This window comes from Bipolaris maydis (assembly GCF_028858645.1).
Source record: "Bipolaris maydis strain C4 unplaced genomic scaffold PSV08scaffold_4, whole genome shotgun sequence".
In the NCBI taxonomy this organism is placed as follows: Eukaryota; Fungi; Ascomycota; class Dothideomycetes; order Pleosporales; family Pleosporaceae; genus Bipolaris; species Bipolaris maydis.
The window spans coordinates 180,094-193,270 of record NW_027093860.1 but is presented as its reverse complement, the minus strand read 5'-3'; the positions used below and the strand labels follow the sequence as shown (position 1 = coordinate 193,270).

General features: G+C 48.1%; 6 protein-coding genes across 6 annotated transcripts; 3 read left to right on the top strand and 3 right to left on the bottom strand.

The window, feature by feature from the left end:
- Positions 1-125: 125 nt before the first annotated feature.
- Positions 126-849, top strand: PSV08DRAFT_387040 (uncharacterized protein; the record flags this gene model as incomplete). The annotated part of the gene is made up of 1 exon (XM_014219191.2): positions 126-849. The coding sequence occupies one exon, from the start codon at positions 126-128 to the stop codon at positions 822-824; it is 699 nt and encodes a 232-aa protein (XP_014074666.1). The 3' UTR covers positions 825-849.
- A 446-nt stretch (positions 850-1,295) lies between these two features.
- On the bottom strand, positions 1,296-2,363 carry PSV08DRAFT_175229 (uncharacterized protein; the record flags this gene model as incomplete). The annotated part of the gene is made up of 4 exons (XM_014219192.2): positions 1,296-1,332; positions 1,418-1,668; positions 1,776-2,011; positions 2,102-2,363. Coding segments are annotated over 4 exons (786 nt in total), but the record flags the coding sequence as incomplete, so codon positions are not given.
- A 918-nt stretch (positions 2,364-3,281) lies between these two features.
- On the top strand, positions 3,282-3,727 carry PSV08DRAFT_32713 (uncharacterized protein). The gene is made up of 3 exons (XM_014219193.2): positions 3,282-3,348; positions 3,394-3,463; positions 3,514-3,727. The coding sequence occupies exons 1-3, from the start codon at positions 3,332-3,334 to the stop codon at positions 3,697-3,699; spliced, it is 273 nt and encodes a 90-aa protein (XP_014074668.1). The 5' UTR covers positions 3,282-3,331; the 3' UTR covers positions 3,700-3,727.
- On the bottom strand, positions 3,728-5,701 carry PSV08DRAFT_369487 (uncharacterized protein; the record flags this gene model as incomplete). Its single annotated transcript, XM_014219194.1, has 1 exon — positions 3,728-5,701. The coding sequence occupies one exon, from the start codon at positions 5,699-5,701 to the stop codon at positions 3,728-3,730; it is 1,974 nt and encodes a 657-aa protein (XP_014074669.1).
- A 444-nt stretch (positions 5,702-6,145) lies between these two features.
- PSV08DRAFT_175208 (CHAT domain-containing protein) lies at positions 6,146-9,636 on the top strand (the record flags this gene model as incomplete). The annotated part of the gene is made up of 2 exons (XM_066091870.1): positions 6,146-9,412; positions 9,460-9,636. The coding sequence occupies 2 exons, from the start codon at positions 6,146-6,148 to the stop codon at positions 9,634-9,636; spliced, it is 3,444 nt and encodes a 1,147-aa protein (XP_065949387.1).
- A 1,047-nt stretch (positions 9,637-10,683) lies between these two features.
- Positions 10,684-12,780, bottom strand: PSV08DRAFT_360448 (POT family-domain-containing protein; the record flags this gene model as incomplete). The annotated part of the gene is made up of 4 exons (XM_014219196.1): positions 10,684-11,824; positions 11,878-12,349; positions 12,402-12,470; positions 12,534-12,780. 4 exons carry the CDS (start codon positions 12,778-12,780, stop codon positions 10,783-10,785), a joined length of 1,830 nt encoding a protein of 609 aa, XP_014074671.1. The 3' UTR covers positions 10,684-10,782.
- Between the last annotated feature and the right edge of the window lie 397 nt (positions 12,781-13,177).

Sequence of the window (13,177 nt, the reverse complement as noted above, 5' to 3'; positions counted from 1 at the left end):
AATTCAAGGGTCCTACGTCACCTCCCGCCGCATCCATCCCATTCGGGCAATTGTATCCATCTCAACACCACCACCTACTCCCTCTCCAACTCCACCCTGCAACACCACATCCTCTTGCACCCATCATGCCCATAGCCGTAAGATCCTACATCCTCCCCCCAACCCCCCAAATCCCAAACTCCCCTCACCCCCTCCTCCACTACCCAGGCCTCTTGAAAGAAACCGTCACATCCCCCACCTTCACCCCGACCCATCTCCTAGACCTCTACGCCAAAAACGGGTGGCAAACCCAATGGATCGCAAAGTACGGCCCGGACATCCAATCCCACTACCACTCCACCACCCACGAAGCCATGACCGTCATTTCCGGCGCAGGCGCCATTATCCGCTTCGGCGTTGCCGACGCCCCAGACTGGCAGCCAGGCATGTACGCGCCCGGCGAACGGGGCGAGAACGCTGAGCCCGGCGGCCTAGACATCGAGGCCAGCATCGGCGACGTCTTCATCATCCCCGCCGGCGTCGCCCACAAGACGTTTGCCCCGCGGCCTGCATCCTCCAACTTGGCTTTTCACCAACCCAAGGATATTGCGTCGGGCGCGCCTGCAGAGGTGACGGATGAGGTTGAGCGAGAGCGAAGGACGTTTTTCGACCAAGTTGCCATCAAAGGCGAGTTTATGATGATGGGCGCGTATCCGTATGGGAACGTGTGGGATTTTAAGATCGGAGGCGAGAGGGGAAGAGAGCAAGTGTGGGGTGTGCCTTTGCCCGAATTGGATCCCATATTGGGGGGTAGCGACGAGGGGCTTGTGGGCTTGTGGCATTGAGTTTTGGGCTTGGAGAAGTAAGAGGGGGTTTGGAGGGTGAGGGAAGGGGAAGAATTGAACATGTTTTGTAGGCCGGGAAAGGAATTTTGTTTTTTTATAGATTGAGATCACTTGATGGATGGATTGGGCATGGCGGGGTTTTCTTTCAGGATGCCGCCATGAATTTTATCATGATGCTTGGGAATTTGTAAAGTTTAGAGGGGGGTTTTTTTTTCTCCCCCCCCCCCCCCCCTTCTATTAATGAAACATAGCTCCTGAAGTGTAAAGACTAATCAAGTGTTTAAACTATAAATTCTTTTGAAGTTTTAATCTGCAGGAAAGCAGTTTGTAACTTGTAGCGTAAAAGAAGCAATCTTGATTTCTACTCATGTTTTAACCACTTCACTGCTTCTAAGCTAGTAGAAATACTTTATCTAGCTACGCACAAAGTCCACCGCAACGACCATCTCACCTTCAACATAACCCATTCCACTACTCCGACACAAACACCACCAAAACCGTTGCGTACCTATCCCCCCGAAAAAAAAAATTAGCCCTGCTACTCCCATGTAATCACGAATAAAAAAAAGGACAGGGAGCTTTTGCACACTTACGCCGTACCAGCGATGAACAACGGCACCGTATTCGTTTTCTCCAGCATCGACAACATGGCAACAACGAGCACAGTTGCAAATACAACAACCATCATGCGACTCTTCTCTCCCTCTAGCAAGTTGCAGAGAAGAACAGGCGCAAGCAAGACGGCGACTAGGATACACGCAATGAGAAAGCGTGTTATGAATGCACTAAGTGCACCGTTGAAAATGAAGATATTTGCGTCGCGCGAGACGGATCGTTTCGGACCCTAAGACGCCCCTTTCTGTTAGTCCGTGATCCTTGTATCTTTCTTGTCTTGATGGAGTGATAGAGCTGGATTTTTCACGCGGGGAAAAGGAAACAATGCGTGCGAACCTTTTTGCAATGCTCAATCATGGAAATAATCACGTCTTCGACCCAGGCTTGCATTGCTTGCACACCGGACTCTTGCTCTGGACCGAGCGTCATCAGATCGCGCTCTCGCGACAGGTATTCGCGCTCGGTGCGGCCGAGACACGCTGTGTTTCTGACAAAGTTTTTCAGACTGTGTATGCTGCGGGTTGGTGCTTGGGTGAAAGATAGAATGTCTTTTCCTCGTTTGACGAATGCATCTGTTTAAAAGATAAGCGGCTCAATCATCAGCGCTTTATTTCGGGCCCTAATGTTACGATTTCCTTATCAAGGACGAATAGTCGAATTACCGTAATCTGCTAATCTTGTGTCGATTTCGTCTAGCAATGCAAGTCTTTTGCTGTTTCGATCTAGTCGGCTGCAGCTGAGGAAGAGCGGGGCCTGCTCGTCGTAATCGGTGTTTTCGAGCTGTTGCTCAAGGGAAGAGAGTTTGTCCTGCTTGATTAGCAGGAGTCGGGCACGCACAGTGGAGAAACGGCGGCAAATGTGGAAGCAGCTGTCTGCGGCGATGAGGGCGGATAGTTGTGGGTAGCCCGGACGGTAGTCTTCGACTAGGGACAATTAGTAGCTGGCTACTTAGTATGGGCGCGAGGGTTGATAGAGAATGAGCCAATTACTTTGGCGTTCAGTGTGCTGCGAGGAGGTAGTTGATTTCGAACTAAAGAGCGCTCGTATGCGGTTCAACAGTGAGTGGTGTCGTTTCCGGCTCGGTATAGCTGGTGCAAATGCTGTAGATAGTTAGCGACAAAAAAAGAGTGGTAGAATGTTTGTAGTTTCCTCCATTACTAGAGTTGGCTAGCTCGATATCTGTAGCTGCACGGATTGGTGCCATGATTTTTGAAAGTTGTTGGCCGAGAAAGTCCTTCCAACTAGTACATCGACCTTCGTGGGAAGAAGTACCCGAGGTTTCGTTCCTGAATGAAATGATGTTTAAATGTATCCTTCTTGCATTATTGTAGGGCAGCCACTAGACGTGGAACGCCTGGGCCGTTGGCTAGAGTCTGCATGAATTTGCCTTGCCACGTCTTTCCACCCAGCTATTTTGCGTCATTAACCGGCTCGTTCAGCCTCGCCGTTCTGTCGCTTCATTCTTAAATCTTCACTGTGATTACAGACCTAGTGAAGGCACACCATCATGTTAATGATCGACTAAGGATTGTTCTTTTCCCAGAAAGATCCCACACGATGGCAAGGCTTACGCGCAGCTATCTAGATGTGTAAATGGCGTTAGAATACGATGTAGTACAACATGCTCCAGCTTTTAGGCACTGTTGATTACCCTCGTTACCCCTATTGGTCACTTGTCGCCCAATCGATCGAATCCTTTGTCCAAATCTGCCTCGCGCATATGACCCCGCTCTGGCTCTTGACCGGAATCTGAGAAGATGACTTTTGCAGGTTTAGTTAGGCTGATGTTGCGATGATATATTACTAGCGCGTGTATGTGCCCAATGCCATAAACTTCCTCAAGAGTTGTTGTCTTTACCCATAGTCTACATAAGCTCTAGATATACATAGCCATGAGTCTCCTTGACGAGTAAGCGTACGCTCATGCATCTGAAAACGCTTTAACATTGTATAGGGATGATACACTACCCCAATTTGTAGTTGATGACAAGCCCACGCGGCCATGGATCAAACAGAGCCCTAACGTACGTACGACTGAAACTCACGTCGGAACAACTGCCTTTAACTTTGACAGAGTCCTTCTTTTGATCCTGGAGATCGAGTGTTCATCAAATTATCCGAAACAGCAAAAGATGGGCCGTACCTTGTCGAAACTTTTGATGCTGGTACGGGGCAGTACACACTATGTCTTGACGATGGAAAAGGAACAACTGCTCTTGGTGGAAAGAAGTTTGTGGAGGAATCCCTATTACGTGGTTGACAATTTCATTTCTCAAGCTCGCTCTGTACTATGCGCTACAAGAAGTTTTCACAATAAAGTCTTGAGTCGACCAGTACTCGGTATTTTGTGACAGATTCCGGTTCGAGTCTGCGAGCTGATGAATCGAATTCCGCATTCTCTTGATGTACTCTGACATTCTCGAGCGGGAGCCACTGCTGCACCCGATCAGCTTAGGAAGGAGTTGAGAAGCGAATGAGGTTGGCTGGCTAGTGATGAATATCTTCAGAACATCCTGACAGGAACGTATATCTTGCGCCTTCAATTCTTCTGGAATCTCCATCTCTAACTCGCATTCCTCCACTTGGTGAGGTGGAATGACCATGAATCCTCCTTCTCCTCCTTCTGATAGTACGTTTACGATTTCCCAACACGAAGTAAGGTTCAGGATTGCAAAATACAATGGTTTGCCGCAAAGATTCTGGACACGTATGCTGACGCGATTATGCTCACTGAGTTGCAGTATTTCGTTTTGACGAGCCGTGGAACTACTCTCGCTTTTAGCCGTGATTTGGAACTTTTGGACCCATTCGGCCGTTTCGGCACGATTCCGGATTGCTTCGAAATATTTGAATGCGCCCAGATGTTCCAGCGCAGCAACTACAGAGGCCATCGCATCGGTTTGGTCCTGTGGGACTATTGGTGTACCTACGACTGTCTCTAGCGAGTCCCACTGTATATGGTAATGGCAGTCTTTATTTGTCAAGTTGAACGCGGAACAGCCTCGCAACTCCGTGGTCTCTGTTGTTATGAACGCTTTGCTTGAAATGGACTCAATCCACTGGTCATGGTTGTGTATGATATCCGAAAGTCGTACCACAGCCTTTGTAGGCGCTGTGGATGTCAGGAGCTTCGCTTTCGCAACAGCGCCTGGTCGGTACCCCTTGGAATTCACCACGTCCAGCTCGGATGTGAGACTTCCCGTTTTAGTTACTCTGGCTTTCCCCCGTGGCAATTGTCTTTGGATTGATCGAGCATCCTGAGATGAATAGAGATAATACAAAGCGAACTCATCTCCAGCTACAAGTCCATGCGCCGCACCCGCAGCTAATTGGAGGCTGTCAGCATTGGCCAGTTTGTAAACAGGTACCAAGGAAACTTCTGAATCTGAATACAGTGTCCCAAAGAAGGTAAAATTCTCGTTTCCGTATCGCATCGGGATCTGGCTAAGACAGCGCACTTGGAATTCAGTGCGGATTAGGTCGTATAAGGAGCGACACGTAATCTCTATACCCTTCTTCAACAGGATTTCGAGGGCATTGACAAGAATGAATGTCAACATGCCATACTTCTGGTCTCCAACTTGAATCTCTTTGTTCTCTTCTTGAGGGCCGCACGCGGCAAGGATCACATAGCCTTCTGGGTCAGTGAGCCATTTAGACCGAATTCGTGCGCCGCGAAGCCCATCGCCTACAAACTGGTTGTCTAAATGAACAGAATCTCTAGAATTCAATCTTGGATCGTATGGTATTGCGCGAAGACGACTCCAGTCGCGTTTGGAGCGAGCGACACTTCCAGCAAAGCAGCAGTCGAGAACTAGTGAGACTAAAACACCCTTGGCGACCATGCGGTTGAGGATTCTTGCGATCTCTTCACCCTGGAGATAGTATTCCCCACCCGTGTCACTGAATAGCACCAGAGCAAGGTGGCCATGTACGCGCGAAGCAGATTCTGGATCTGGAATGGTCGTCCCATGGCCAGAAAAGTGGATGTATACAACATCTCCCGTCGTTGATTCCTCCAGTATCATCTCGAGGCTGTGAATCACATTTTCGCGTGTAGGCCATAACTTGGGATCTTCTGAGGGTGCGCCCTGTGTTGGATCTCGCGGTTTGCTGGATGTGAGCGTTATAATTCTCGCCGTCGGACGAGACTTTTGGATGAATTGGTGAACAAGCTGGACGTCAGGTACGGAGCCCAGTAGATCGTTTTGTCCCGGGATGTTGTAGTAATTTACTCCAATGAGAAGTGCCTTGTATGCCATTTTTCATGTTCAGGCACAAGACGCCTTGGTGATGTGAGTTCTATACTACATAAAAAGGCGTCAGCCTTGTACATGTAACATAAACCCTGGGTTCTCTGGTGTCAACGCCCATAGATTACTGCCGGTATGCGGATGATGCCCAATCTCGATGCGCGTACAATTGCCATAATCGTACAAGCGTTATCTTCATTTTCTGACCGGTCATGCTGTGTAACATCACGGGAGGACTCTTTAAGTAAGCAATGTACGTGGCGCATTGCAATTTGTTCAATAGTACCAAGCATCTATCTCTATTTGCGAACTTTGCCCTTGTTGCCATGCATGGTTTCAAGTCGTACCGAGCAATCTGTTTGTTGGCTTCATCGTTATTCATACCTCCTCAATGACCAAACAAGCCGAAAACGCTTGAGAAGATCTCCACTCGAACAACGAATGTGAACCAAAATGGAACTTGACGACGGAATGCCCAGAGAAAGAATTCTCATGGACAGAGCTTGTAGGAACCCAGCTAGTCCAGCCATCGAAGCTAACACAGCCAATGAAGCCGACATTGAATCATTATCACTGGAAAGCTCCCTGCAGCAAAGCGAAATTGAACTTGTACGCTTACAAAGACTAGTTAAAGCTCTTCGACGACCCTTACCCTCACAATTGATTGTAGATTTGGATGAGATGATTCAAATCTGGAGAAGCAGAGCTGCATTACGAACCTTCCCACCAGCGACGCGATCGCATATATTATTGATAATAGGAATGAGTCTAAGCATTCGAAGAATACTAAAAAGAGAGGAGGATGTCAAATCAAGTACTGAAGATATGGTACAAGCTATCAAAGTATTTGTGGAATGCTTGATGATATCCAACCGTCACGATTATGAAGGAATATCTGCACGATCCAGGCGTCTTTTCCGAGAGATGGAGGAACTGATTGAAGGGCCTTATTATAGAGAGCTAGTTGAACAGATCATCGAACCACTGCGTACACTTCGGAGCAGGCTACCAGAACTCGAAATGAGTCGACGGTGGCTGGTCGCATTATCGAATATTCACATTGCTCGATATCTACACAGTGATCTCGAAGCAACTGATAGTCTGGACGATGCCATACAAGGACTTGACCATTGGCAAAACAATTTCCCCGACGACCCTATGTTCGTGTCCTGGTACCCCGACCTTGTAGGACGTCACGCCGCCAAATTTCTGGCCACTGAGAAGATTGAAATTGTAGATCGACTCATAAAGATTTTGTCTTGGATACGAATTCCATCAGGACAAAGCCTTGAAGACGATGCGTTAGCTAAAAAGCTAGGAGAGGTTTTTATAAAAGTCTTGCAGCGCTTCTATAGGCAGAATGCAGACTTCCGCGATCTTCATCGAGCAGTTAGAATCTACGATGAGTTCAAGAACTATATGGTCATCAAGGATCCATGGATGCCAGCCCTTTTGTGGTGCACCTTGAGTGACGCAAGTGGAACTTGGGGCGATGCAGATCGTGCATATCGACTTATGGAGGTAGCCATGAAAGAGCATCCACCGAATGTTGAATGCCTCACAGATTCCACTTGCGTTTGCATCAGCACAATGTTCGCAGTCCAGCACCTTAAATACAGTCGTACTAAAGAGTCTGCAATATTAGACGAGAACATTGCAAAAGCAGAAACACTCTTAGCCGAGGCTGTCAATAATGCCAAGGCCTGGTCATATATAACATCGCAATTAGCAGATTTATATGCGGCTAGAGGAAAATCGAAAATGGAAAACTCGGATAAAAGAGGAGCAGAGGAGGATCTTCGCCAAGCCATGCTCCTGGCAGAGGCGCATCTTGCAAAAAGCCCTGGAGAATTCAGAGCCGCAAGCAGCGCTGCAAACATCTGTAAAAGTTTATTTGATATCACGAAAGAGCGATCGTTTGTTGACAAGGCTATCATCCACTCAGTATCGGAATGTGATCGCTCCGAGTCTCGAGATGAACCGCAGTTTTCCGGCGATTGCTACAATACTGGATCGTTACTGTTGCAAAGAAACAGGGTCTTCCATGACACCAAAGACAGAGAACAAGCTCTCGATATTCTCAAGCGTGGTTATCAATATACGAGGGGGAACTTGGAATTGCGTATATTCTGCGCACATGAGGTTGCTCAGGCCATGGAGGAGGAATCGCGTTGGGTGGAAGCCAGCTCGTTTTATCGACTAACGATAGAGCTGATACAGTCTTTCGAACTTCAACACATGAAGAATGTTGACAAGCAAAGGAAGATATCCCAGTTCAGCCTCGCCGCAACCTCTGCAGCAGCAGCCTTACTGAACGCTGGAGGCTCGGCCGCGGAAGCTCTCTGCCTGCTAGAGTCTGGACGAGACCTCTTGGCGAACTCTCTGAGGGAGTTACGTGGCGACATCTCCCAACTCCAGGATGCTCATCCAGCTCTAGCAAAAGATTTCATCACTCTTCGCGAAGTGATTGATGTATCTCCTGATGAACGAGCGGCAGTCGCCACCGCTGCCATTGAAAGTATTCCTGAACTCCATAGAATAGACCGGCAATATGCGGTGAATGAATTTCGAAGTCTCATTCATGAAATCAGGAAGCTTCCAGACTTCACTGAATTCCTTGCCACGCCCACCGTCAAGGAACTGATGTCTGGAGCACGAAATGGCTCTGTCGTTGTACTCAACTATAGTCAGTCGAGATGCGACGCAATACTCGTCACCGTTGATAAGATATCGCACCTTCGTCTTCCTATCAAGGGAATGCACGTAGTAAGGAAGGTCCGACAATTACGAGTGTCTGGCATCTCATTTCAACTGTTGAAATGGCTATGGGACATAGTCGTCTCTCCGGTGCTCAAGGAGCTTGGATACGACAAGGCTCCTCCTGACGGAAAACATCCACGAGTATGGTGGATACCCACGGGATATTTCAGCCTTCTTCCAATACATGCCGCTGGTGTACATGATGATAACTCACCCAATACAGCGATGGACAGGGTCATGTCGTCTTACGCTACTTCATTCAAATCCCTCCTTGATGGAAGGCACCGGATTGGAACGAACCAAGAGTCGGATAGCTCAAAACACATCAGACGCGCAGCACTAGTGTCTATGAGCACGACTCCAGGTCTTGGACAAAACCATGATCTCCCTTTCGCCGAAGAAGAGATACGAGTGGTGAAAGGGTTGATGACTTCGCTCAAACTCGAGGTTGCCGAACCATCGCCTAACCGTCTCGAGGTCTTAGACGAACTTCGCCGCAGTCAAATTTTACATTTTGCAGGACACGGAGGCCCTAATGATGAAAACTTGTCGGCCAGTTCCATTCTCTTGAGTGACTGGAAGGCCAATCCTCTCACAACCGAAGATGTTCGCTCAACGTCTCTGGCTGACTCGCCACAATTTCTGGCGTACCTTTCTGCGTGCTCAACTGGCCCAAACAACAACGCGAGTACTCTTCTTATCGACGAAAACATTCACCTCATCAGCAGTTTCAGATTAGCTGGATTTCGTCACGTAATTGGGACACTCTGGGATGTGCAGGACGAGTACTGCGTTGATATTGCAAGGATTTTCTATGAGACTTTGAGAGATGAAGAGATTTCAGATGACGCGGTGTGTCTTGGTCTTCATAGAGCAATAATGACTCTGAGAAACAGGACTATTGGCACACTTGTCAAAATGGACTCATCTTTGACAAAGACTAGTGTAGAGAATACCAGCGTAAGGGTTCGAATATCGTCTAGTGTCCAGTGACTGATTAGGTTTAGGTCACAACTGTTGATATCTCACAAACAGTCAACACAACTTCTATAGATCTAGTTGGTGTCAACAAGCCTCCTATTACCTCAGACATGCGCACGGCTAAACTGGTCAATAAACTAGCAAGGCAGGAGAATAGATTGCACCCACGGTATTGGGCCCCCTATGTTCATTTTGGATTGTAGCGCATTTTCTGTCTAGTTGTCTTTCTAGATATTACTTGGAGTCGGGTTGTAAATGATAGGTAAAAATACAGAATTATATTAATCTAACTACGAATTGGGACCTCCAATGAGAGAGTTGAGCATGGGGCTAATAACAGGAATATCTAGCCAGACAGAGTAGCCCGAATTAAGCTCAATTCTATGTACCATAACTGAGCCTTTTTTTATCGATTGATAAGAGACGGGGATACCCAGAATGAACCATCTTATTGTAAGGCCACAAAAAAAAGCAACATACTATCCACTTGGTGGCATTCTGCCTCATGCTAGTTACCTTCAACAGTATCTCATTTTGCACCAGCACCCCGATGCACCATATTCCTCTTCCGCTCCACCGCCGGATCCAGAAAAGGCGACGCCGTAAGCAAAGGGTTGTACGAAACCACTATCATTGCTGCATTAATACACGTACGCCAAACAGCACACGGTCCTTTGCTTATAATACATACCTTTTGCTTTCCGCGGCTCAATGACAAATTCTACCTCGCCCCGCGACACAGCCGCGTTTTGTACCAATGCTGACGTCAGGGGCGTAGCTGCTTTCTTCAAAGGGTGCTTTGAGAGGAGTGGGCGATGCATTGTGATCCCAAACAATAGCTCTTTCACATAGCATGTGTATATGTTTGCTTCGGGGATAGCTTGCGGAACATCGGATAGCTACAGGAGTTACTGCGGCTCGCTGCGTCTTTGGAATCCGTGGTACAAACTATCGATCTTGTATGTTTGGGTGGGGCTGGCACGGGTGGCTGCTTTGTATGGTAAGAGATGGCGACGCTAAGGGGAGCGTGGAGTATCACGTGAGGTATGTAGCACAAGATCGATTGACAGGTGGAGCCGCGGGTACGTGCCGAGGGTTAGGCGAAGTGCGCTAGACTCAAATAGGGTCAGTCTACATTTATCGGATGGTCATGATGTCAAGATTTGGACATGCACAAACTCTTATGCTTTGGGAAGGGTTACAAGAACACATGATCAGAGTTCCCATGGAGAATCAATTCAGGGAAAAAATAAGGCATAATCAGAGTTTCGATACAGACTCCGTTGTTCGTGATATTATTCTCATAAGCAATGGCTCAATCTTCCCCTTCGTCGAAGCTATCGTGGTATCTACAGTCCGCTCTTCTCGTTCTTCTCGTCGCGTACGCTCAAGGTATCGACGTTCTCGGCATCGCCAATCTCCCTGCCACCCATAAAACTGCTCTCCTTCATATTATTCAGTGCATCTTCCTGCTTATCGGCCTTGCGGAAAGTCATCCAGAAACCAATACCACCACACAAGGCAACAACAGCGACGGAACCGTAGTTCCATACTAGCAGAGGATCTTCAGACAAACTGACAAAAGCCTGGCCTAGCGCTGCGGACACTGCAGAAGTAGAAAGTGCGATAGCCTGAATGGTCGACTTCATGTTGCTGGGTGCCTTTGTGTACGCGTACTCGAGCTTGGTGATGGATGCCATAATCTCGGAAAAGCCAATTAGACCGTATGGCACGACCTGAACCCAGACGGTGATGTCGGCGTTGCAGTCCTTGCGTGTCTTGCTGAGAGCGTTGATGTTGTCTCCACATGGTGACATCTTGTAAATGAAATACTGTGTGACGCAAGCGGACACCATAGCCAAAGAACTAAGCGCGAAACCAGCCGTAATCTTCTTGATAGGCGAGAAAACAATGCCTGCCTTCTGTAGACCGGGGTAGATAACGAAGTCCATGATCGGAATCAGGATGATGATGAAGAGGGGGTTCAGCTTTGAGATGATGTCGTTTGGGACGTTACCCAAATTCATCGTGTTTGCCTGAGAAACAAGGTTGCCCGTCATCTGATTGTACGCGAGCCAATATAGCGGAAACCAGACGAAAACCTTACAAGCGAGAATTCCTCTCTTTACTTCGTCAACCCAAGCATCATCAAATGTCATCCAATCAGGGACGGGACGGTTGTTGCGACGAAGAACGGATGGTTTGATCCTCTCCCAGAAATCATCGTCTTTGAACGTGTTCTTGCGAGGAGAATTCTTAATACCAAATCTTATCAGCTTAAAAGCTTTGCCCATGACGGATCCTGTAGGTGGCGCAAGCTTGTAGTGCTTCTTCATCGCGATCAGGATGATTGGGCAAAGGAGGTAGCAGATTGTGGGAAGTGTGTATGCCCTATGATCGCAGTTAGTGGATGTATAATGAGTTACAAGGAAGGGGAAACGTACAGGTAGAAGGAGTGGAAGTGCTCGGTGTAGACCATTGCAATAGACCCGGTGATAGAACCGCAGTTGATGAGGAAGTAAAAGTAAAGATAAATGCGTGCCGAGGTCACTGCAGGGCAGACAATTTCTTTCTGTCCGTTCTTGCGAACGCGAACATAGGCTTTTTGGTCCTTGTATTGCTCTGCGATCAGGGGCGATATGTTACTCTTGAACCCACCAGTGCCGACGCCCATGATTACGAGACCAATCGAAAAGATGGAAATGGCGACTTTGGGCTTTACGATGACTGGAGGAATTGCCGATAGGATGAGAACGATGTGACCGATGATAGCAATGATGTTGGAGTACTGGATGGTCTTGTAGCGTCCCCAGTACTCATCAGCAAGCCAGGCACCTCCAAGAGGTGTGATGTAAGACCAAAACTGGTTGAACATAGTCAGTCCCGTACTGGCACGCTGACCCATATCGAGCGCTCCTGTAAGAAGTCAGTAAAACAACTCATTCACCTCCAAAAAGTTCCACTTTACCAGAACCAGGCTTCTTGAGGAATCCAGCGCCTGTAACTGAGCCTGGGGGTAAGGGTTTCTGAATGAAATCTAGCAGCTACAGTTAGCAAAGATTGCAACTAATGAACAGTACATGACTTGGTTCATGCTTACTGACGAAGACAGCGCTAGTGCCGTAGTAACTGAAGCGCTCGACAAACTCGACAACAGCCACAGTCCAAGCTTGCCATGGGATCTTTCCGGCGACCCTGGGGAGAGTGGCCCATTCTTCTTCAGTAGGGTACGGAAATGCATTGGTGCCGCTTGACACGGAATCCGTATCGAAAGGAATGGGATCAGTCGTCATGGTCGCTCCCTTGGTGATCTCGAGAGACGCCTTGACATCTGTAGTTGTCGCCATTGCGCCGTGAGACAGACCAGTGGCTGGTCTGCAAAAGCAAAAGTGCAAAAGCGCGAGACTCGCAGAAGTGAAGTAACACAACGAACAGTAGACCTAGAGTTAAGGGATGGGTACTTGTGCTCCTTCATATAGCGACGAGCGAAACTGCACCTCGGAGCATTAGACCAGACTTTTGCATGGGTGGCACGCGACAACCAGAGCGTTTACTATGGAGTTCGCCTCCTGCTCACATCTAGTCCGTGTTATCACAACCATTACATCCAGAAACAGTACCCATGACCCACGGCAGCTCGGCTAGTCCGGTCGAAGGATTCTGGCGCAAACTATCAGGCATGCTGCCGCGGTTAAGCGCGCTGTTGGAGGCTTCCAAGCCCGCTGTAAGACGCTTCATGAAGAT